This window comes from Phytophthora sojae (genome assembly GCF_000149755.1).
Source record: "Phytophthora sojae unplaced genomic scaffold PHYSOscaffold_3, whole genome shotgun sequence".
Taxonomy (NCBI): Eukaryota; Oomycota; class Peronosporomycetes; order Peronosporales; family Peronosporaceae; genus Phytophthora; species Phytophthora sojae.
The window spans coordinates 574228-598091 of record NW_009258117.1 but is presented as its reverse complement, the minus strand read 5'-3'; the positions used below and the strand labels follow the sequence as shown (position 1 = coordinate 598091).

At 52.3% G+C, this 23864-nt stretch overlaps 8 protein-coding genes across 8 annotated transcripts; 2 read left to right on the top strand and 6 right to left on the bottom strand.

Annotated features, from left to right (window-relative positions):
- Positions 1-165: 165 nt before the first annotated feature.
- On the bottom strand, positions 166-1254 carry PHYSODRAFT_489271 (hypothetical protein; the record flags this gene model as incomplete). Its single annotated transcript, XM_009523702.1, has 1 exon — positions 166-1254. The coding sequence occupies one exon, from the start codon at positions 1252-1254 to the stop codon at positions 166-168; it is 1089 nt and encodes a 362-aa protein (XP_009521997.1).
- Positions 1255-5606: 4352 nt separating this feature from the next.
- On the bottom strand, positions 5607-10061 carry PHYSODRAFT_327572 (hypothetical protein; the record flags this gene model as incomplete). The annotated part of the gene is made up of 10 exons (XM_009523701.1): positions 5607-5988; positions 6058-6211; positions 7966-8278; positions 8319-8534; positions 8609-8908; positions 8992-9083; positions 9181-9324; positions 9359-9448; positions 9477-9724; positions 9958-10061. The coding sequence occupies 10 exons, from the start codon at positions 10059-10061 to the stop codon at positions 5607-5609; spliced, it is 2043 nt and encodes a 680-aa protein (XP_009521996.1).
- A 2753-nt stretch (positions 10062-12814) lies between these two features.
- Positions 12815-13495, top strand: PHYSODRAFT_259775 (hypothetical protein; the record flags this gene model as incomplete). Its single annotated transcript, XM_009523700.1, has 2 exons — positions 12815-12886; positions 12926-13495. 2 exons carry the CDS (start codon positions 12815-12817, stop codon positions 13493-13495), a joined length of 642 nt encoding a protein of 213 aa, XP_009521995.1.
- A 2426-nt stretch (positions 13496-15921) lies between these two features.
- On the top strand, positions 15922-16680 carry PHYSODRAFT_410321 (hypothetical protein; the record flags this gene model as incomplete). The annotated part of the gene is made up of 1 exon (XM_009523699.1): positions 15922-16680. A coding segment is annotated over one exon (759 nt), but the record flags the coding sequence as incomplete, so codon positions are not given.
- Positions 16681-18669: 1989 nt separating this feature from the next.
- On the bottom strand, positions 18670-20585 carry PHYSODRAFT_297906 (hypothetical protein; the record flags this gene model as incomplete). The annotated part of the gene is made up of 3 exons (XM_009523698.1): positions 18670-19098; positions 19167-20039; positions 20499-20585. 3 exons carry the CDS (start codon positions 20583-20585, stop codon positions 18670-18672), a joined length of 1389 nt encoding a protein of 462 aa, XP_009521993.1.
- A 753-nt stretch (positions 20586-21338) lies between these two features.
- Positions 21339-22562, bottom strand: PHYSODRAFT_327570 (hypothetical protein; the record flags this gene model as incomplete). The annotated part of the gene is made up of 1 exon (XM_009523697.1): positions 21339-22562. One exon carries the CDS (start codon positions 22560-22562, stop codon positions 21339-21341), a length of 1224 nt encoding a protein of 407 aa, XP_009521992.1.
- Positions 22563-22670: 108 nt separating this feature from the next.
- On the bottom strand, positions 22671-23270 carry PHYSODRAFT_495176 (hypothetical protein; the record flags this gene model as incomplete). The annotated part of the gene is made up of 1 exon (XM_009523696.1): positions 22671-23270. A coding segment is annotated over one exon (600 nt), but the record flags the coding sequence as incomplete, so codon positions are not given.
- A 90-nt stretch (positions 23271-23360) lies between these two features.
- PHYSODRAFT_409525 (hypothetical protein) lies at positions 23361-23816 on the bottom strand (the record flags this gene model as incomplete). The annotated part of the gene is made up of 1 exon (XM_009523695.1): positions 23361-23816. A coding segment is annotated over one exon (456 nt), but the record flags the coding sequence as incomplete, so codon positions are not given.
- Between the last annotated feature and the right edge of the window lie 48 nt (positions 23817-23864).

Sequence of the window (23864 nt, the reverse complement as noted above, 5' to 3'; positions counted from 1 at the left end):
CGAACGCGTTCCACCAAAGTTACTCTATCAAACGCACCATCAATTATTTTAACGCTACTTGTACACTACTCAAAAAGGCGGCTAGCTTGTGCACCCAGTATCGCAGTGTAAGTCGTCAACGTGTGTTGCTGTAGAAAGTTCTGCCCCTGTAAATGCTTAACCCCTTTAACCGAGGAGATCCTGGTCAACCTGGTCCTGCTGCACGAAGTCCTGCTGCTCCTCGTCTTCGTCCTGCTGCTTCGGGCTGGGAGCCTTCGTCTTCTTGAGAGGGGCGGTCGTCTTGGGAGCCTTGGTTTTCTTCAACGGGGCAGTAGTAACGGGCGTCGTGGTCTTCGGGGCCTTCGTCTTCTTCAGAGGGGCGGTCGTCACCGTAGGGGTCGAAGCCTTGGGCTTCTTCGTCTTGGGGGCGGGCGTGATATCGCTCTGGGCGGTGTACTCGTCGTCCGGGTTGGGGGACGACTGCTCGGGCGAGCCCTGCTTGGCCTGCTTCATGTCCTGGTTGATGTGGACGTCGCTGGTCGAGTACTGGCACAGCGTGCCGGAAGGACCGTTTCCGATAATGCTAGGCTCGCCCTTGGGGTTGCCCTGCGACCACTGGCACACCTTGACGGCGGCCTTGCTCGACTTGACCCAAATGTTGCTGAGCGTGGCCTTGTCGCCCCAGTTCTTGTTGACCGTCACCACGGCGTTGGTCGGGTTCACCACGAGCACGTTCGACACGGACACCTCGCGCACCTTGGGGCCGCAAGTGCCGCACGAACGGTAGAGCTTGCTGACATCCTCGCCGTAGAAGCCATCGATGATGACCTTGCCCAGGCCGTTGTGCTGGATGACCTTGTCGTCGGCGTAGCGAGCGCCGCCACCAATGACCTTGGACACACTCGAGGCCGAGCCGCCCTTGATGCTGAGCGCGTCCTCGCACACGTCGTCCCACCACACGTTCTCGATGGTGCAGTCTTGCTGGTCGCAGTGGACGCCCTCCATTTGGTTCTTGCCGATGATGACGTTCTTGAGGTGACCGCCGGCCTCCACGAAGAACACAGCGGTGTCCCACTTGCTCTCGGACTGGCCGTTGCACTTGACGTTGGAGCGCTCGAACGTCTGCATCTTGCCGTCAAACACCTCGCCAGCCTTGACCGTGTACACCTTGTCGAACTGCACGAGGCCCTTGCTGGAGGGCCACGAGCCGTCGGGCAGGGACGCGGCCGAAGCGGTCGCAATGAGGGCAGCAGTCGCAGCGAAGTACTTGAACATTGTGGTTGACAGCGATGTATTTATTGATGAGGTGCTTGGGCGCTTGCTGCGCTGATGGCAAATTGATTAATGAAGAGTGGTCGGGGCTGGTCGATTAACGTGGTGTCCGTGACTTGCGATCAGTGCTTCGATGCGCCAGCGGCCGAACGTGGAGACTGAAGAGCTGGGTCGACAGTTGTTTTCTAGCAGTCATGCTGCTGCGTGGGGTGCACTGCGAGCGGCTGCCACTCGTTCCCATTTCAAATCCATCGCAACGTTCCGTGCCTGTCAACTTGGTGTTTTGTAAAAAAGTTGACGTTTTTTACTGTCCGAACCTCAGGGACCGCAAACAGTCAAATTGTTGATATGCCAGGTTACAGCTATGCCACGCGGTTCCTATTCAGGTTTTAAAAGTGAATATGTGCACTCTTGTCAGCGGCCGACTGGCGGCAGCTTAAAGCACGACGTGCCCTCGGGATCCAGCTTCTATAAGCCCTCTATGCTGTGTGCAGGCGGGTATATCAGGTGAACGCCAAGGTCAGGCAGCCTGAATCAACAGCCGTCTCAAATCTAGGTACAGTATAGCCGAGTTTCATTCTGACCTAAGTAGTGTTGCCTAGAAAGAGAAAGAAAGATGAAGAAAAACATTGATAAGGTAAGCGATAAACGTACGCTTGACCCCATCGTGCAGTGGAAGCTTAAACCAATTTGGGCTGCCGTTCGTGGACGTACAGTATTGTTTGTGCTGTTCTAGAGCGAGCACGCACGACCCCAAGTCGTCTGACCGCAAAACAAACAGAGTGAGAACCCGAGAGAGCGCCCGTCTGGTGACGACGAGACGCGGAAAAGTGTCGGCAACTCCGCTGATTAGACATCGACTACCGGAACAGATGCTCCCAAACGAGATTGCGTTGCGACGACAACGCAGACACCCCACAGGTTTACATGTACCAGTGCGAAACCAAATGTCATTTGAGCCGTGCGCCTACTGCCGTTCATGTTTCTCCGTGACTGCGGTGCGTTCACGGGGCCCTCAAGAAAATGAAAGGCATACTCAGTGTTACTGCGATTGGGGTAGCAGCAATCCCACCTTAGCAACGCAGGGCGAAGAACCAGTCTAAGAAATTGGGGAAACTTGTTGTCGCTACGTCGAGCCTGTTCCTTGATGGTTAAAGATGCTTGAGGTAAAACTATTTCGCATCAGTTGACAGGATTTTTTAAAACTAGAATCCGTGTCTCAAATCTCCAGCCCTGGGTTTATGGTACCCGGGCTAGACATTTGAGACCTCACCATTTAACCCAAAGTTGGGGGCACCTGTTCAGAGCGCCCCTTCGCACTTTTTTGAAGCAGCTGGTCTCTGTTAGTCGCGTTAATCAACGCGGCCCCGCCTATGTCTGCTTCGCGACCACCACAAGGTCACGAGGACGTGGCCGCTGGTTGCCCTCGGTGTGAAAGCTACTAGCTTTCTTCAAGCTAGACCAGCGCGGCCTCGCATGTCGCGTTACTTATCACAGCGCTCTACACTTTAAGACGCTCCTCCAGCTCCGTTGTTTGGACGGACGAGAAGAGAGCTCGGCCCTAGGAATTGCTTCCCGCTCGTATGTATGTACATTATAATAGTGTTCGCACAAACACTAACTGTAGCTAACACTAGTGTTTGCAAACTGTTTGTTAGTGTGTTGTGAATCTGGCTTACTTGTTTGTGGAGTTAGTGTAGTGGATACCGAGGTTCAGTCACCTTGGTTCCGACTCCATGGCTACAACAGGTGACCCAAATGTCCATCTATCAGTTGACGAGAATGGGTACACCACTCACAGGCCGGACAGACTGTAAGTGTCTTCTCCGGTATGCTTCCTGCATAGCTTAGAACTTGTAAGTTCAACTGCACATTTATCTGGACAGAGTCCAACGGAGCTAGTTACCATCAGACTCGGGCCTCACTCCTGAATCTTCTATCTATCGATCAATACACTAGGCATCAGTTCTCTGCGGGTTAGCCACCCGCATCGCCCTGTGTGATTGACTTTGAAGCCCTTCAGACCCGGAACCAACTACAGTTAGACCATTTTAAACAACTTGCTTCGAAGTATCTTGAACTAAAAGAGTTGAAGCTCTTGTCACTTGTCGGAAGCTGACTTGCACACGAAGGTATTCATCCTTACACCAACCATGATATTTTCAAACTATGCAGCACTAGATTACTCTTGCTACGCCGTGGTGCGTACATGGAATGTGGACTCGGCATCGGATGCTACTTAATTGTGAGTACACTTCGCTGACTTCTGAGTAATTCCACATAATGTGGCTTAGGAAAGATGCCACGTCCGGCATCGCCGCCTTGGACCAGACCGGAGAAGGATACAATGTAAATGCATCTGGGGAAGTCAAGCATCGATCCACTTATGCGGACGTGAGTTAGCTAATAGAGAATTCAAGCGTCATATATGTAGCAGAAAACAAAAGATAAGTTGCCCTAAAGGGTTTGTAGCACGTTATTTGTCTTCGTGAATGGCATCCCAACAAGTAACGTCTTAAGCATGGAGTCAATTGTTTCAAGTTGACGCAGCACACGAGTTTAAATGAAGTTTACGTACCGGAATTCCGAGCACATTACCCATTACTCGAAAGTTCGCGAAATGTACTCAAACGTAAGGATGACCCCTCGACAACGGGTAACTGGTCATTAATTTGATCTGCTAGTGATAGAGCAGCAAACATACAAACGCATTTGCAAACAACACCAACTGTAAGTTAGTGTGTTGTGAAAATCACTAACATGTTTGCGGAGTACTCTAATGTACTTGTATGCGTATGTCGGATGGTGCTCAATCTTCCACTCGTTGGCAACATAGTTTGAGATGTCGTTGACACTTGCCTACAGTAGACTTTGCGCCGTTGGATCGATCGTGGGCTGCTTGCCATCGGGTACGCCGTGGATATCCACGGCGTAATGAGTGCTGTCATTGGCCCCCACCTCCTTTGCTGACTATCTTCCTCCTCGATGGACACACTGAATGGTGTGACCTTCCCGTAATCGCCCTACTCCTTGCCACGGACGTGAGTATGCTACCGAGTGCTATCAACTAGTATGTTTCCAGAATAAAAGCATGTAAGATTTTTTTCATCTGTATGAGCTGTTGTGAATGCGTGAGTACGTATATATTTTGGCTACATGATTTGAACCCTTTTCTCTCTACGGGATTATTGAAAATAAATGAAACGGTTTCCATATCAATCGATGCAACTCGTGCTTGGTACGACCAGTATGATACTTCTATCAACACGATAATTAGGAGTGGGGAAAATAGCAAACAACAGTAAGAAGCAGAATGCTGAGTAGTGAGTAGTTGAACATCATAAAAATCATACTCACTATGTTTTTTTGAGTAAGCAACAATGTATAACGCCGAGGACAGCTCGTTAGTCTGTTCGGTGTTCATTCAACTCCTGACCCCCGTTGGTCATACCAGCATTAAATCAACGTTTGGCTTCAGTTGGACAGCTCTTATTTGCTGTTGTCTGTCAGTAAGTTCGCTGCAAGTTGTTTTTTAAACAGGATTCAGCGAACAAGTCGTTAGCAGAATCGAGCCCTGTACGACCGACTGGACCGGTTGATGCGTTGGCTCGGCGAGAAGAAGTGCTCACCGGGCACTCGGAGGTATAGCTTGACGATTTTGCTTCGCACATGAGTGAAGTAGCGTTTCTGAACCGCGCATGCAGCGCTGTAGGAACCTACTACTAGGGTCTTAGTACACCACCCATGACACACCAATAAGCAGCCCACTGTCATCCGTGGAGACACCACGCCGCCTCCTAGGAGTGCGCTACTCACTGCACCCCGACGAAAATTACTCACTGTTTGGGTCCATTTGACTTCACGGCAGCCCCACCACTTCTAAGAGCTGTGGACGCAGTCACCAAGTCGTAGTTCGTTGCCCGGCAAAATGTTGCGGCAATGGAAGATTTTTAACTGGGTCTTATGCAGAATCGTGTTTCTTGGTTGAGACGAAGAATGTGGGTTTCGGTCGGCGAAGGAGTGCAGCTCACAGCAAATCCCTTGAAGTCATCAAGGCCGTGGTTGGGCTGTAGAACGTGGGGCTCGTGGAGTTCGGGAGGGGGGGGGGGGGTCAAACAACCAGGAGCCAACGATTGCCGCGAGCGCCAGCGACGCCAGTTTGCAAAGTTCTTGTATACAGCAGAAGCACCCACCTCTCCACACCCTGGGCTCAACTCGCTCTCAAGATCGAGTTGAAGTTGATTTCGTAAGTTCTCACTGAATATAATACGCGGTTTCCCCCACACGACTGAGTTACGAGGAAACAGGTCTTGGACTTGATCATAGCGTACTTTTTCTATGATCTCGTGATTGGATCACATTCGCCATGTTTTGACGACAAAAGCCACTTCACCGTAGACTACGAACGCCCTCTTGCTCACCGCAGTGGCTGCAATGGCGCTGGTGGGTACCGGTATCACCAAGTTGCGAGCAGCTAGGTGATGCGGGGCCTTCCAGCCCTGATCGTCCAACCCGCTATGGACCGAGCCTCCTCTCCACCCAGGCTGGAAGATGCAGCAGCAGGCCACGGCACGCCGGCGTAAGGCGCCCGCGGCTCCCTCGAGCTCGTCGCTGATCAAGTCGCCGCTTGCACGAGACAACTCCTCCGCTCCAAGAAGTAGGTGGGCGTGGGTGCGCTCGTCGTATTGATGGACAGTGCCTGGGTCGGCACTGTCCATCAATGCTCTCCGCTGTCGCCTTGAAAATCGGTCCAAAAAGCAGAAGGTGTCACCAGCAGCTCAGTCCGATGCAGCTGCTCCCAATTACTCCGAAGAACCCTCTCCGCGCAAGAAGATGGCAATCCAGACACAGCCAAACGCACCAAAAGACTCCCGCAGCAGACGCCCCTCGTGATCGAGAGCCGCCGCGGCGGAGCCCGTCGCGATGTTTTCGATGTCACCCGAGCCCGTGGATGTCCATCCTGCAGAAGGAGAATCGCAGGTCTGTGGAGCTCACCGTGGGCACCGCGGCGCTCAGGTCCTGCTACGGCAAATGACACCGTCTGAATTTCGCTGCGCGGGCGACGACTTCGGCGTGTGTTGCGCCCTAGGCCCGTGTTCCCGTACGACGGTCAGAGGTGGCAGCTGGAGCATGAGGACACCAAGTCCATGACGGCGGTCGGCCCGCCCACGCCCGCCATCGCCGCAGCATTGACCTCGAGTATTCCACGACAACTACAGACTCAAGTTCGCCCACACTTCGTGCAGCTCGACATACTGTGCTGTCCAAGCTCTACGACGAGGATTCGGAGTGGTGGGGAAGACGCAGTTCGCCTCGTTGATGAGTTGTAGGTCAAGTCTCGCCGCACTCCCAAGCTCTACATCAAGGCCAGCACGTTTTAGGGGCACCCGTGCGCCACTCCGCGCACCCGCTACAAGAAGGAGAAGGATAATTCGTGGCACCCAAGCCCGTGACTGCGTATAAGCTTCGCCAAGAACTTCTCGTCGGTTGTCATATTCGCTACGGAGGGGATAAGCTGCAACGCGAGGTTCGTGCAGGCGAATTCTTCACCCTGTAGAGCGCTGGCATCGCATGGGAGCGCGAAGCATGTCAAGCGGCGTGAACACTGAGGGTTGGCTGCCATACTGCTCGAAGGCGCTCGCAGGAGCGACTAGACCGTGCTGCCTTACACGGTAGAGTATAAGTCATTGCTACGTCCAATGCATAGTTTACATATCGAATCGAATACAATTGCCTCACTATATAAGAGAGCCCATCATGTAAGGTTACCGTCTATGCATCTTGCTGCGACGACCAGCTCGATAAAGCAGCAGAATACTGCAAATTGAGGTGCAGGCCTTATTAAGAAATGACTAAAGACGTGATTGTAAGGCATCAAACCCTTGCTACTGCATAATGTCTGCTCATTCAACGTAAACCACCTTCATCTACAAGAAGTCCTGCCATTACTTGGCAGGGCAGAACGTTGAACGGAGCATGGAGAAGAATTGTCGTGTCATGTTCCACTTCTGTGGGTGTTTGGTTCAGGTCTACCGATTCGGTCTCATAATCAGCATGTTCAAATCCCAGACCTGATCTGCATTAGAACCAAAATAAAGGCAACCGCGGCAATCTATGGAGCGTTATCAGAGCGTCAGTCCTGTTGTGTATAGCACCTTTCATCCTGGCATAATGCTTCTATAGCACCAAACAGTATGTGCTCACTCCACTGGCAGATAGATATTTCCATTCAAACCTAACCGGCCTTAAGCCGCTCAGTGATTTTCCCTTGCCATTCAGTCATTATCAAGTTTCGAAAGGGCACCCCGCAATTGCATTCGTGGTGGGATGTAGTATACACGCCTTATCTGCTAGCGCAACTACTGTAGACTTTGACACTTTGTGTTTTCACGACGCGTCTGCACGTAAAGAACTCTGCTCCAATGCCATACGTACAGCACGAAGAGAGAATTTTGCCAGTAGTCTGTCGTGTCTCGGCCCGCGTTGCCCCTATTTTCATACCTCACTCCGTGAACACGTTTGGGGCAAAGGCGATAGTTCTTTGATCACCGAAGGCATGCCTCGCAATGGGTCTCGCAGAGATTTGGTGCGAGGCAGCCCCCGATGAATGCCAAGGTGGTCTTGAACATGCCTTGTCCCAATGGAGTGTTGGCTGGAGTCGGGTGCCAAGCGCGAGACGTTGTTCTGTTGAGCTTGATCGGGACGGTCCGGCACCTGGACTTGGAGACTGGGCTTCATGCAGCGTTTTCGCAGCTTCGTTGGGCGCAGCAGCTTTGTGCCTTACCCCAGAGTGAGAGAAGAGGGGCGAAGGTGGTGCGAACGGGCGGAGCTGCTGAGGTCTGTTGACTGCTTGGTCCATGGGTGATTGGGGCGGCTGATCCGGGTAGGCTGCTTGTGCTTCTGGAATGCTGCAGCTGCTGGTCCCGCTGGGTGGCGACGTCCGCCGCATGTGTACAATGGCCGTAGTTTCGGCCATGTCACACTGCGTGGTTTGCTCGTGCCGGTTGTTCAACTTGGGCTGCTCGTTCTGCGAGGCTCACACCAGTGCCAACGGTGCACACCCGCACGGTGAGGGTGCAGCAGCTGCAATGGTGGCGGAGCTGGCCTGTCGGTCTGCATGGCCGCATGGTCTGCTTGTACTTCTTGGCCTGCTTTGGCCACATAGCCTGCTTGAGCTGCTTGTACTGCTTGGGCTGTATGGCCTGCCCGGGCTGTATGGCCTGCCCGGGCTGCATGGTCGGCTTGAGCTGCATGTTCAACTTGGGCTGCATGGCTGGCTTGGGCTACATCGCCTGCTTGGGTTCTGCTTAGACGTCATGGCCTGCTTAGCCTGCTGGTTCGGCTAGTTCTACTGGACAGCATCGTCCGGGTCGGTGCCGATACCGTCCACCACACGATGGGGGCACACTGGCTGCAGTGGTGGTGGAGCGGACCGTGCAAGGGTGGTCGGCGCCGCTGATGCTGGTGTTGCTGCTTGAACCGCTGATACCGCTCGGTGGGCTTGGACGGCTGATCTGCTGGGTATGCTGGGCGGCAGCTGCATACGATGCACGGTCGGTGACGCGGTGGTCACCACGCAACGGGACCGACGCACGGGCTTCTGCCGCTTGACCTGCGTGGGCTGCTCGGGCTGCGTGGGTAGCTTGGACCGCGCGGACTACTTGACTTCTGGACGGCCTCGTCCGGGCGAGGCCAATGCCGCCCACCGCACGGTGAAGGCGCAATTGCTGTCATGGCGACGAAGACGGCTGAGCGAGGGTTGCTGCGGCTGGTGCTGCTGAACGGCTCGTGCCGCTCGTGCGCGTCTACTGCTGCAATTGGAGGGTCTTGGCCTTTGCGAACGGATTGGAGTGCGAGAGCCCCACGGACGGGTTGAACTACTTAGACTGGATGAAAGGCTTAGACTGCTCAGTGGCGTGAATTACTCACGCTGCAGATGCTGCTGGCGCTGGCCACCCGTGCCAGTGCCGAAGCCAACCACCGCACGGTGGAGGCGCATGGCTGCAATGGCGTTGGACGTGGCCGCGCACTTGATGTTGTTAATGCCGCTAGCGGTGTTGGTCGGTCGCGTTGCTTCCGCTGACGGCCATAGAGGTGGAGGCCGTACAAGAGCAGATCTGGCTGGACAGGTGCTGCTGCTGCTGCTTGGGTTCTTGGGCTGCTTGGTGCTTGAACTGCTGGTGCTTGGGCTGCTGGTCTTCCGCGCCGGTGCCGATACCGCCCACCGCACGCAATGGCAGCCGACGTCGGAGCTGGTCTTGGACGGATCTTGGACTGCTTGGTGAACTTGAGCTGCTTGATCTGCTGGGCGTCCGTGCCGGGGCCGATGCCGCCCACCGCTTGGTGGGGGCGCAATAGGCAGCCGACGGCGGAGCCGGCGTTGGGCAAAGGCATGAGCTGCTTGGTGGGCTTGGGTGGCTTGGGCTGCATCGGCTGCGTGAGCTGCTGGGCGTCCGCGCCGGTGCCGATGCATCTCACCGCACGGTGGAGACGCAATGGCAGCCGGCTTGGGCTGCTTGAGCTGGGGCTGCTGGTGCTAGGACTGCTTGGCCGGCTCGGTCGGGGTGGATCCTTGGGCCAACTGGTCTGCTGGTGCTTGGGCTGTTCGTGCTTGGCTGCTGGGAGCGCTCGGACTGCTTGAAATACTTAGGTACTGAGGCGGCCGGGGCCAGATCCGCCCGCAAGCTGGGGGTGCAAGGGCGGCACTGGTGGCGGTGTCGGCGCAAGGACTGATGCTTCTTGGGAGACTTGGTCGGCTTGATGGGCTGCTTGGACTGCCGCGAGGGCTGGTGCCGGACTTGGTTGGTCATGGTCGCTGCTGTTGAGCTGGGGTCCGGCTCTGTCGACGCTGTGACCACTTACAGCATGGTGGAACCGCTGGGCGAAAGCGCTGGAGGACATGAGGACTGACTGGCTGCTAAACGCGCCGTGGTAGGGGCAATCGTCGGAGGACTCGCTCAGCGAGTTGGCTGCGTGCAAGCTGAGAGCTAAAGAACGTCGCCCCCTAAACTAAAACTAAGCTGAATGTTGTTGGCCACGAAGGCCTAGTGCAAAGACGTGACATACCGCAGTGTTGAATGCGCTTGAAAACGTGGTTCACTTCTTCGGTCGAAAAACCTGCTTTCCACCGCTGCGCTTGTACAAAACACCCAGTAACGAAGACAATGAACAGCCCAAATTATCCTGGGGGCGTGGGGAAACAACATAGGATAGATACTACGTTCATATCATCCAGCGACAACAGCAAATTGCTGTCGATAGAGGGCAGTCCTGCATTGAAAAATGGAACGCTGTAGAAAGGAAGAAAAAAAAACACCTCGATTAATTAGTTGCCGGTAACCTTTTTGCTAACTACAAAATAAATAAAAATTAAATCCGTGGAAACGTGGTGGAGGAGGTGGGTTTGTCAAACGTCAGCCGCTGAAGTATCGAGGCAACAGATTCTGCGTTGATAATTCAACTCTTCACCGTGTCGATAAAATGAGTCTGGCGCGTTCCAATAAAGGAATCGACATACCTTGGGACACTTGGTTGCTGGGATTCCGTTTATGGGGGCGTGTCAATACGAAACTGTCACGCAGCATAGCGGTACGCGCCCTTCAAAGCACTACCAGTACTCTGTAGTTCCGCAAGCCATCTTGTATCAGATTTTGGGAAAAGCAACAGACGCTGTTCCAGATGAATCGTGAACGCTTAACTCCATGGTTCCCACAGAGTTCGCCAGATTTCAGCGTTGCTGAAGAAAGACCGCAGGGTCACTTTGGCAGCATTACGACAGTGTCTTTATCAATAAATCGTCTTTGTGAAGAATGGAGGACGACAAACTTCGACGCACACAAGTTTGTTTTTTTGTTTTTGTTTTTGAATTGAGGTTCCATTGGTGTCACTTACAAGACAACGACCTACAAAGCCGGCAGACGCAAAAAGCCGGCAGACAAAGTCAAGCAAAGCTTAACATGAGCAAACCAGCCAATCAGATTCAATCAAATGACTTCGTCTTTGTATACCGTCCGGTTATGTGACTTTATATACTTTCTTGTGTACTTTATGCAACACACTGTGTGTTTTATGACAGTTTTACAGATTTGACAGGGGAGGATGACATTAAGCATGCCGGCTTTGTAAGTCGTTGTCTGTAGCTAATACACACACAAGTTTCCGACGCTCAAGACTACAAAAGCGACGTACCAAACGCCACCCAACAGAGTTGATCCTACTCTTTATCCAGGATACGTTCACCCACGCCCACACGCAGTCGACGGCTCATCATTTAATATACGGACGTCGAGTTGCAATCGCCCAAAACATTGTAGTAGCAGCAGAGGCAATGGTCAGCTATACAGAAGCGCAACAGTGCTGAGTAGTCATCGGCTGAGATCGCACGCGATGCTTTATCAAGGGAAACAGTAGTAGCGGCGGCATTGGTACGCTGTTTATAGGTGGATCATTGGCTTGGCGAGCAGCCGTATAGCTCAGTTCTGATTCAGGCGCGTTTGAAGATCTTCAAACGCGCCCTTTGAGCCAAGCAGAGCAGACATTTGCTACATGTAGAATTCCAGTTTGGAGGAAGTACACTGCTTCGGGTAACCTGAGAGATGAATAGCATAATTATTCATGATACATCCTTCCGCTCGCTGGCATTCGTAAATCTGTAGCCCCTTGAACAAATATCACCAACACCGACGCTGGTTGTTGCGGCCTACGGGTCCTACCGACTCGGTAGTAAAGGCACACCTGCATTGTGGCCGAACTTCGGGTGACTCACTACACCGTTCGGACGATAAAACAGAAACCTACCCCAGTAACCAATCGGACATATCATAACGCCATGTTTACGAATACCGGTATAGGTTACGGTTAGGGTAACCACAAAGGGAACCAAACCGACTCGGTGTGTATGGTTCCTCTTGTTGGTGTGCCCGCCGTGATACCTACTGTAGTGCATGTAGGGAAAACTTCTTTCAGTTCATGAGTCATGGCTGAGGTGGAAGAAGTCCCGCGGGAACTTTCATCCAAGAAGAGGTACAGATACGTGCGTACCCCAGCCAGAGAGATAAAACGAGCTTATCACGGAGACGCCATGAGCGACTAACGGCCACAAGTCGCGGTCAGTGGGAGTAAATATCAAAAACACCGTCCGTTTTCGCGTGCAGCACTGCAAAACCAGCAAAAACACCGTTTCGAGAGACGGGGCTGAGTCAGTCAGTGGTCGATCAACGGAGGTGAGCGGTTGTGAGGAGCGTTGCTGAGAGCACACTTTTGGTGTTTTTGTTAGATCTACGGTGTAGAGGGTACTCCCACGTGGACCACTGACCCTCGGTCAGTGGTCCACCGCTCACGACCTTGTGGTGTTCGAGAACCAAACGTAGCGGTGATCTTGGTTATTAGAGAGGTTTCGCAAAGCAACTTGTGGGAGTTAGCGACAATACATTCCCTACCCCTCTGTAGAGACGTGTGTCTACAAGTTGTTCTCGACTCGTCTAGAACGTCTAGAACGCCCTGTACACGTTGGTACTCGAGGAGATACGGGTAAGCATTTTACAATCTCCCAGCAATCTTTACTATGGAGAAGCCAAGCCAAACGCACAACAACCCCGTGGAGGAGGCCCCACCGACGAAGCGTCGTAAAACGATGGTCCGCTTTACGGACGAGCTTGACTTCTAACTGATCCAGAAAGCTCAAGCGAGAAATCCGTATGGGGAAGACTACGGGAAGAAGACCCCGGCTTGGGCTGATGTAGCTGCAGATTTGGAAGTGGACGTCGACGGTCGCCGTTGCCGCGAGCGCTGCAACCAGCTCGTAGATGCGTATGAGGCAAAGCAGAAGGCGAGTGAGAAACGAAGCGGGCCGTGTGAAGAGTACACCCCGAAGGACGAATGTCTGGTGGAGCTGCTGGAGCTGCGCGAGATAGAGGCGCTGCTGAAGAACGACAAGAAGCAGCCGAAGGACCAGCAGCAGCAGGAGGACGAGCAAGCTAGCGCTATGCGCGACGCAGCCTTAGAAGGGATGAGCCGAGGAGGAGGAAAAGGTGGATCGCAGCAGCAGCAACTGGTTGCTTATCTCGAACGCCGCGACCAAGTCGCTCAAGCACTGGAAGGGAGGAAGGTCGCCAACGAGGAGAAGCGGCTTGCGTTGGAGGAGCGACGCCTGGAACTGCAAGAGCTGCGAATGGAATTTGAGCGAGACGAGCGACTTGCGTTTATTGAAATGTTAAAGGCTGTCGTCAGCAAGACTAGTTCGTAGTAGCTAGACTAAGATACTCCTCGAGGCTTGGCGGCTTAATGGAAAAGAATTTGCTGATCTGGTTGGGGTTGGAACAGTTGCGGAAGTTTGTCAGGAGTTCACCGACCAAGTAGTGTTTCCCCACAGGTGATAGATATAGTCTTTGACTCAGTCTCAGATCAAGAATCGGCCACAAGCGAATGATCCCTCCGAACCCCACTCCACTGCCACGCGAACTTTACTCATAGCCGGATTGAATGCCTTTTGCGTATCACTCAGATTGGAGACCTTGAAACCGACGTGCACCGTTGGTTTGAGTGGGTAGGCAGGATCCCCATAGATGCAATACGGAAGTTCCCCGTCGTAATGTAAGACACGCGAAAGGCGCTCCAGCAGTCCACTCTGCCTTAAAAGCCAAGAGTCGTGACGACGTCCAACCGTAGGACCGTAAAAGTCGATGAATAGTCCGTCCGGCGCCATTACTCCTTGGTATTTTAGCGCGTGTTTCCTCTTGTATCCGTCGTAAACTTGTTTTTGGTTGCGCGTTGGGCGTGCAATAGCACGCACAGTGCCATCGATAAAACCAATGCATCTCGGCTCCGGTGCTCCACGCTGTGTTACAGCAGCAGCGTACTCCTCCAATCGCGACGATGTAAGTAGCCCACATTCAATGGTGAGTAGGCATTTGTACTTGTCGTACACCAACCCCAGCATGAAGTTAAATATCATGCAGACAATAGGGGCGGACCGGTCCCCGAAAAAGCGGCTTATGTCTCCATAACGTCCCGGGTATGCCATGCGGCGCAAGAGAAAGCAGAGGCCCTCGAAACCGGAGAAGACAGCTCAATTTGGGAGTTTATAGCTACTGTCTAGGCGAAGCGCTTCAAAGAGTCGAAATAGGTCTCACTTCCAGAAGCGAAAGTAGAACCGTGTTTCGTAGTCGTTGAGCGCGTTGATGTTAAAGCGTTCGCCGTAGGAAATGGACCGGGGGACGTTGCTTGTGGACGACGTTCGAGCAGAGAGGAGACAAACCGCTTCTTCCTCTGAGAGCATGCCGAGCACGAGAAGGTCTTGTACGTAAGTAGAGTTCATCTTTGAAAATGCTACAGACGTACAAGTCTAAGTTGCGAAAGCTCGTTCTAGAACTTGGCCGAATAAATCTATGGCCGCTCTCTGTCAAATCTTTCGAACGGCTCTAACTTCCACAAATTTAACTTGCGAAACCTCTCTATTAACGCGACTAACGAACCAGCTGCAGCAGATCTTCAAGGAATTGGGGTGACGTAGCGACAACAAGATGCCTTTAGCTGCTTTGTGTTTTTCTCCGGCTGTTTGTACTTTTAAAATAAAAGTACAAATAGTGTGCAGGTGCGTTGGTGTCATACCGGTGGGGTGTAACCGCATCAATTTTTTTAAACAGTCACAGAGGCACCATACTTGCCACCGGGTAATGCATGTCGAATGTAAATTCCTTTATAATTCGGCGCAGCGACAAAATTAAAATAATCGTAGCATCTGTTTCCGGTAGTCGACACGAGGTGCAGACACTAAATATCAGCTCCATCTCACGTGCAAAACTCTATCTGGGTTTCATGGCTTTATGTATTTATAATAGCTTGTCCGGTTGCGTTGTTAGCACCAAACCTTTCTTTTGCATACCACCATGGCACATGAAGAAAAACTGCGGGACCCTGATGCAAATCGCTAGTCCCATCAACACCACGCAGCGGCAGTTTCGTCGGAAAGAGAACCGCACAGATCAAAGTGGACCTGGCCTCGCTTGATCTATGACACCAATTGAGTGACACAAGCAGACTGCAGCTGTAGGCTAGCTACTGCGCTACTCTATAGGCTACGAACATAGGTATCGTTTGTTTCAAATATACGTGTGTAGCAAGCCACACTTTCGTAGAGAAGCTTGATCGCGACCTTCGTGGTATCGCTGCCAACTGGTGTCTCCCAGGTTTCTGAATGCCCTTGTATACGAGTTTGTAACCGCGGATCCATACGCGTACTACAGTATATAGTCAGCTACCTCAGCAAGTTTGGATACACATGTGAGACTGGGCATCACCTATCCGAATCAATTTGCGCGTTAACAGTTCACAGCCCCTGAGTTACATGTACGAATAGCAAACGTGTCATGTTGTATTAAAACGCGCACTCTGCAAAGTTGACAGTCAATGAATGACCCATCGCCACGGATTTGATACGCGAGCAAGAAGGGCCGACAGGATTAATTCACATGGACCCGGCCGACCCCATGCAGCAGCGCGACTACAGGAAACCAACTGGTACTCCAGCTCTTCGCGTTCGCACCGCAAGGCTCAACAAGTTCGATGGCCGCCTAGCTCACGGCCCCAACAACTTTCGTTGCCTCCACCAGTCCTCATTCCTCAATTCACCAGCAAGTGGCCAAGCAAGCTCCAACCAGCCCCCCACACCCCAAGATGTTCAAGTCATTCGCCTTTGCTGCTCTCTTCGCTGCAACTGCCTCCGCTGCTTCCCTGCCGGACGGCACGTGGCCCTCCAGCAAGGGCCTCGTGCAGTTCTCGGAGGTGCGCACCATCAAGGCGGGTGAGGTGTTCGACGGCAAGATGCAGACGTTCGAGCGCTCCAACGTCAAGTGCGACGGCCAGACCGAGAGCAGCTGGAGGACGGGCGTCTTCTTCGTGGAGGCCGGCGGCCACCTCAAGAACGTCATCATCGGCAAGAACCAAATGGAGGGCGTCCACTGCGACCAGCAAGACTGCATCATCGAGAACGTGTGGTGGGACGACGTGTGCGAGGATGCGCTCAGCGTCAAGGGCGGCTCGGCCTCGAGCGTGACGAAGGTCATCGGTGGTGGCGCTCGGTACGCCGACGACAAGGTCATCCAGCAAAACGGCCTGGGCAAGGTCATCATCGACGGCTTCTACGGCGAGGACGTCAGCAAGCTCTACCGTTCATGCGGCACTTGCGGCCCCAAGGCGCGCGAGGTGTCCGTGTCCAACACGTACGTCGTGAACCCGGGCAACTCGGTCGTGACGGTCAACAAGAACTGGGGCGACAAGGCCACGCTCAGCAACGTCTGGGTCAAGTCGAGCAAGGCCACTGTCAAGGTGTGCCAGTGGTCGCAGGGCAACGCCAAGGGCGAGCCTAGCATCCTCGGCCACGGTCCTTCCGGCACGCTGTGCCAGTACTCGACCAGCGACGTCCACATCAACGAGGACATCAACCAGGCCGAGCAGTCCTCACCGGAGCAGTCCACGCCCGAGCAGAGCGCTAGTAACACGACTCAGAGCGAGATCACGCCGGCTCCGACGACGAAGACCTCGAAGACGAAGGTGCCCAAGACGACGGCCCCTACGGTGACGAACGCCCCTCTGAAGAAGACGAAGGCCCCCAAGAAGACGAAGGCCCCCAAGACCAAGGCCCCCAAGACCAAGGCCCCCAGCCCGGAGCAGCAGGATGTCGAACAGAGCGTCGAGCAGAACGCCGAGCAGCAGGACGTGATGCAGAGCGCGGAGCAGCAGGACATCGTGCAGCTGAACTAATCTGCTCTGTTGGCCATGCATGACTCGGGGTAGAGTCCTCTACAGCAACGAAGGTTGAATTTGTTGATTGATTTACGCTACACTACAGATACAGCTAGATGGTAGCGTACAAGTAGCGTTAAAATAATGGATGGTGCGTTTGATAGAGTTATTTTTCAGTGCTGCATCCTTTTTACTACTACTAGTTGCTTCCTAATTAGTATTAGTTTTAACCAAAATAATGATATCAGACTAATATTATGATAGTACTAATGTATAAATACAACTTTTAGAAACATCAACAATTCATGTTGCATTGTATAGTATATATACTTAAGTAAGTAATTCAATCTTACTTTCAACTGAAATTTATTTCAGAGTTGGTCTGATTAATGCCTTAGTACATTCCTGACCAAGTCGATCCACCAATTTTTATCGATAAACGAAGGGTTTCATACAAATAGCACGCCAAACTGCGTGAAAGAATACCGCGTAAGGTAATATTTTAGGTGAATGCTACCTGTGGCGGCAGGTTGTGTAGAGCACCCCAAATAGCTACATTCGAGCGACCTGAGTCTAAAATTTGCATTTACGGGTCAGAATATAACTATTGAAAAATATATTACCGGGGTGGCTGGCGCTAACCAATGGTCCATTCCCTTGGTTTTTTTGCTAACCAATGGTCCATTGGTTAGCGCCAGCCACCCCGGTAATATATTTTTCAATAGCGCTGTTTCGTGCACCAGTTTCGGTAGGGTTATGCCTGTAATTTGAAGAGTTTTAATCGTACTTAGCAGAGAAACGCAATGTTTGTCTCTGTGGGCTATCCCCGTAATAAAGGGCTGATGAATTTGCACGAAAGTACTTTCGTGCACTTTCGAGCACTGCACGAAACAGCCCTACTAACCATCAATCGTGTTGCGTCATTTGATGGATACTCATGACTTCGGGTATTGTGCACTCTCACTATCTCTGGGTTTGTGATCTAAACATCAATCGCTCAGCCTGGGTATTTGATGGATACAGTATGGCTTCGCATTGCTATTTTGCCTGCTCTCGCACTTTTCATTTTTGAATTCGCCCAGCAGACCAAACATCGGCCCCGGTAAGTTATCCATGGCCGGGGTCATGGGTGTTTGGGTGAGTGGTGCCTAAAATTTACGTTATGTGGTTGTGTCTGCCGTCCAGTGATGCGCGGTATTGGATTTTGGCTGGGGTAAAACTTATCGCAGGGCTACGGTTACTGCAGGCACTGCACCACCTCTTCTACTCGTGCGTGTTACGATCGCTTCTCGGATCCACCGCGGCGTTGATTAGGCAGTGCCTAATAGGCACCAGTTGACCTGTAATGGCGTACCGACCCTGGTTCTGCCGACGGTCCATGGCAATACCTTCTGCCCCCAGGAGTGCCCGAGTTGTTTGTTAGCTTCCTCGTCGCGGACTGCAACCACGCGGATTATGAAAGGAGAGCTAAAGAGGCTAGCAGCGCGGACAATTTCAAGTGCAAATGGAGCAGCTACGAGATCGGAACGTAATATTGCTAGTGCACCGACTCGATCACCATTTTTCCTCGTTAATTGTTCTAGTACCTGTGAAAAGCTGAAATTTCAGAGCTTCTTCGGGCCGGTTGTTTTTTTAATGGAACCTACAGTACGAACGCACATCGAATGCCAGTTCAGTCTAGCCGCATTGTACGAGCTCTGCCCAAGAAAGATCACCGGGATTAACCCATCGAAGTAGTTTGAGACCAAGTGAGTACTCGTTGTGGGTGCCAACAACCTCCACAGGTAGCAGTAGAATCTGTTGTGGCCGCAAGGTCGACTGGTAGTACGCTAACTTGGCCCGGTGATCTTTTCCATACACGGTTCGCAGATAGACCAGCGGGTCACTCATGAGCACAACGTTCATAAATGCCACGTTGGCCTCCACAACGTCTGAGCGCCCATGAAGGCAATTCATCTGGTGCTGGATGTACCTGAACGTGCCCACGCTCATTACGATGGACACGGAATTATTGCGAGCTTGCTGGGATGGAACTTGCACTGGGAAGGCGGAAGTTAGAGGAAGAACTTGTCGTTTGCTCTGCCCAAGATTCTTGGCCACTGTTAACTTTTGAGAAGATAGCAGGTCTCTTGGATGCAGAAGAAATCACTCGTCCAGTGCACGCACATGCTTACGCTGGGCCACAAGATCCCCGCCGAGTACGGGACTGGCGTTGGGGCGATAGAATACCATTGAAGATCGTTATGTCGACTTTTGCCTCGCTTATTAGACCAGTAGTGCAACCAGATCGAGCGTGCCGCTCGGACAGCGGCAACTGCGAGCACCAGACAAGTGAGAAACTTCAGGTCGATGATCACTCCACCGAGAAAAGTGTTACCTCTCCCACCATACCCGAAGCTGTAGCGATACTTGGCCAGCTCCCACGCGGGGCTCACGTTGTCGGGGAGCACCATCACTTCCAGAATTTTCGTCGAGCGAAAAGATGTCGAGCGATACTGAGCGATCAAAGTCAGGCTTGAAAATGCACTTAGAAAGAACTCTGGTACACCAAGGATGCCATTATTTTGGCGATTATTGCGAATTATCCAACGCGAAGTCGAGACGCTCACAATGAGATGCCAGCCCAACGTGTAAAGCCAAACGTTGCGCATCTGGACAATTGCGTAGGAAATGCACTCCCTGAAACTGAAATTGAAAATCCCACCGGCCGAGAAGAACCGACTCTCCAATATTTGGTACGTGAACGGAGCATCCAACACGTGAGCGAGAACGTAGCAGGCCACGGGGAACGGGCTGCCGTAGACCACGCACTGCGTTGGGACATTCATGAACAGGCTTGTCGCCTTTCGTAAGCGCGACCACCCTGACAGTCCTGGGCGTGACGTTGGCGTACTGTAGGCGTAGTAGCAACTGAGGATCAACCCGATAACGCGAATGAAGAAGTAGCTCTGCCCGATAATTCGGAGTGCTGCGACTACTCGATACCACTGAACAATGTCGGAAACCAGCAATCCAGTCTCGTAGCGGTAATCATCAACGTAGAGAGTCTCGCACACATTATCCGCGCCATCGCCGGTGCAATTGCGGGCCCGGATGATAGTGCTCACGTCCCCCCATAGAAATCCAAGCGATGAAAATCCCCCCTTTGATACTTGCAAATCACCGTGGCTTTCCAAAAGTGTGAGGTCAATCGAAAGACTGGGGAAACGTTCTTGTACCGTACGGAAGCGCTCCATTATGTTCACATGAAGTACTCCAACAGCTCTACCCTCCACATCATTAGCAGCGCAGGATCGACAGTAATTAATCTAAAGCTGCTGGCAGAACCGTGGTATTCGTGCGCGTCTGCCTCTAGCGGGGTAACAAATTGTCTGAGCGCTCGCATTCGCCAGCAGTGCTGGAGAGTAATAAAGTGGCTGGTTCGTTCTCCAGTTGACGTCGTAAAACCATTGTGGGAGCAGAAATTGGTGAAAGCGGTCGACATAGTCGTTTTTCGGCCGTAGAACCATTATTATAGGTTCAGACTGAGGTGATACTTTCGCTTGTGCGCGCTTATTCGAGAATACCAATGCGTTCACCAGAGAGTCGATCATTTCGAACACCACCTCGCCGCATAATGACTCGGTAGGACATTTTTCGCGGTAGAGGATGCAGTCTGGGAAGTCTGGCAGCGCAAAATATCTTGCAAATGCTCGCCAGCCGATAGAAGTCGTGTCAAACTTGTAGTTCCATACACGGGCGGCTGTGTTTCAATTTGTAGTCTCCGTCTTCGTTGAGCTAAACACTGAGTTGTTCCATGATGTTCCAAAAGTGATGACTTCGTCGGGCTGTAGTGCGGGGTAAAAGCCCTGCATGTTTGATACGCTTAATCCCGACCGAAAAATGTCCGAGGACACCAACACAAGAGAGACAAGACCGAGGAAGAACCGTGGCCAGGAGAATGGGAGATGCTGCTCAAAAATTTGATCTCGGACAGTGAGTCTTCGCGCAAGAATTCTCTGGATTAATTCGGTAGGCGTCGTTGGCTCCGCTAAGCTCAGCGCATTGGTCTTGGTGTAGCGCGTGGCCCACTTCGTGAAAACATCAAGCGCTCGATCACGGTCGGCCACAGTCAAAGAATGGACTAGACAGGTGGAGCTCGTTATCTTGAGACGAAAGTAACAGCCGACCACAAATAAGTCACATGATCGCGTTATTTTGTCTTAACAGCGCAAAAATCTTTATGCTTTCTTAAAATGAAATCTTCTCGCCCGTCCCTGTTGGTATCCTATTCTCTAGCCTCGGTTATTCAATGCATCGCCTCCTATGAATTTATCTGCAAAAGGTGTCGCTAGATTATTTGTTGCTTAGCCACATTGCACGAGCTCGGACCATGAGAGCTCGGATGGGTGGACTCGACGAAGCAGCTTCAGTCCGCTGGTGTACGGATTGAGGCTGCTAACCACCACTTCAGGCAGCAGCAGAATCTGACGTGACCGCCACACGGACTGATAGTATGCCAGCTTCGTCAAGCGATCGCACCCGAGCATCATACTCAAGTACACGTACGGGTCGCTCATCAGAACAGCGTTGATGAACGCCACGTTGGCCTCGACGTCGTCCGACCGCCAGTGTAGACACTTGAGACGGTGTTGGATGCACCGGTACGGATTGATATGTCTGCGTGTGAGTCGCAAGTGTATCTCTTTCTGGAGGTACCTGGAGTGTCTAGCACTTAGCGAAGCAATCACGCGTGCACTTTGGTTCGGCTTCCACCATATCAGCCTTGACTTGAAGGGGCAGCGGTGGATATACGGTTTCCTCTCCACCATTTTAGGCACTAGCGGTCCCCGATGTCGCGCATCTCGAATGCAGTAGTAGTCGGTCGGCCATTGAACGCACACACTCACAGTCGGCCATAGAATCCCCGCCGAGTATGGCACTGGGGTCGGAGGTAGGACAGCCCAATGCCAATGTCTCTGCTTCCAGTCCCAATAGTGCGACCACATCTCGTGCACTGCCCATATCGCCGCAAGCAGGAACAGTAAGCAGATCAGAAACTTGAGATCGATCAGCACTCCACCTAGTAACACGCTGCCTTGGCCTCGTCGAGCAAAGTTGTATTGGTACTTGGCCGCCTCCCACCCGCTTCCAACATTATCGGGGAGCACCGTTGATCTCAATATCTTCGACGATCGGAAGGAAGTCGATCGGTACTCGGCCATCAGGGTGACGCTTGAGAACCCGCTCAGTAAGAACTCCGGAACTCCCAGCACTCCGATGTGCATTTGGTTTGTACGGATGATGTCACGCAAAGCCGAAACGTACACCACGAAGTGCCAAACCAATGCATAGACCCACACGGAACGCATCTGGACGACTGCGTAAGACACAAATGCCCTAGGCTCGATGCTTAAAACTCCGGCCTGAGAGAAGAAGTGACTCTCTAAAACGTTGTAAGTGAAGGGAGCGTCGAGTAAGTGGACGACCACGTAGCAAGTCACTGGAATCGAGCTCCCGTACACAACGCACTGAGTCGGCGCCTTCATAAACAACACTCGCGCCTTTCGTAGCTGCGTCCGGATCGACATTCTCTCATTCAAAGCCCCAAAGACAAACAAGCAACTAAGCATCAAGCCAACCCCACGAAGCCAGAAGTAGCTCTGTCCGAAACCTCGTAGCGCTGCGATTAGTTTGTACCATTGAATGACGTCCGATACTAGCATCCCTGTTTCGTAGCGATAGTCCTCGACGAATACAGTCTCGCAAGTCTTGGCGTTAGATGAATCGATACAATCTCGCGCTCGAATAGTTGTACTAACGTCAGATCGGCGGAATACAGTCGAGGTTAGCCCCCCTAGACTGACCTGCAAGTCCTCTTGGCTCTCTAGAAATGTAAGATCCACTGTTGCGTTGGGAAACCGAGCCTGAATACCTCGAAGACGTTCCATCGTGTGCACATACAGCAGTCCGGCAGCTCTCGAGGTGGTGTCAGCCGGAGCACACGATCGATCCAGGTTGGTCCACAGCTCGTGGCAAAGGCGCGGCACTTTAACACGACCCCCATTGGCAGGGAAGCAAATACTACGAGCGTTTGACTTTGAGAGCAACTCCGGTGAGTAATAAAGCGCTTGGTTTGTCCTCCAATTGAAGTTTGTAAACCACTTCGGAAGTAGGAATTGGTGAAGCCGGTCAATATATTCATTCTCTGTCCGCAGAGTAAGCCCCACGGGTCCAAAATTATTCACCGATCGAGAGTTATTTAGCCCGGCGATAGCGTTCACGATACTGTCGATCATTCTAAACGCAACGTCACCATCAAAAGCCTCGCCGGCACACTGAGAATTGTACAACAAACAGTCGGGATATTCTGAAACTTCAAAGTGGTTGGCGAAAGCGCGCCAAACGATCGACGTAGAATCAAACTTGTACGTCCAGACTGCTGCGTCTACCTTTCCACTGTACCCATCCTCTTTGGTTACCGCGAAGACGGAATAATTCCACGATGTCCCGAATCCCAGCACTTCGTCTGGGTGTAGTGAAGGGTAATATTTCTCTAGGTTCGATACCCCAAGGCCACCACGAAAAATATCTGAGAATACCAAAACCAGCGACACAAGACTAACAAGAAAGCGCAACCAGGAGAACGGGAGTCCTCGCTTGAACACTTTACTGCGTGCGATAAGCTGTCGGGTCTGGGTTTCTCGGATTAGAACCTCTGCAGAAGTGTGCGTCTCCCGAAAATTCCTTCTGCCCAAGTGGTGGGACGTCCACCTCGAAAGAACAGCGAGTGCCCAGGCGCCGTCGCTGCCTCCAGCCGTGAATGCCACCTGGATGCGGGCCATGTTATCCCCACGTGATCGGTCTACTAATACCGCTATAGACCGGAGAAA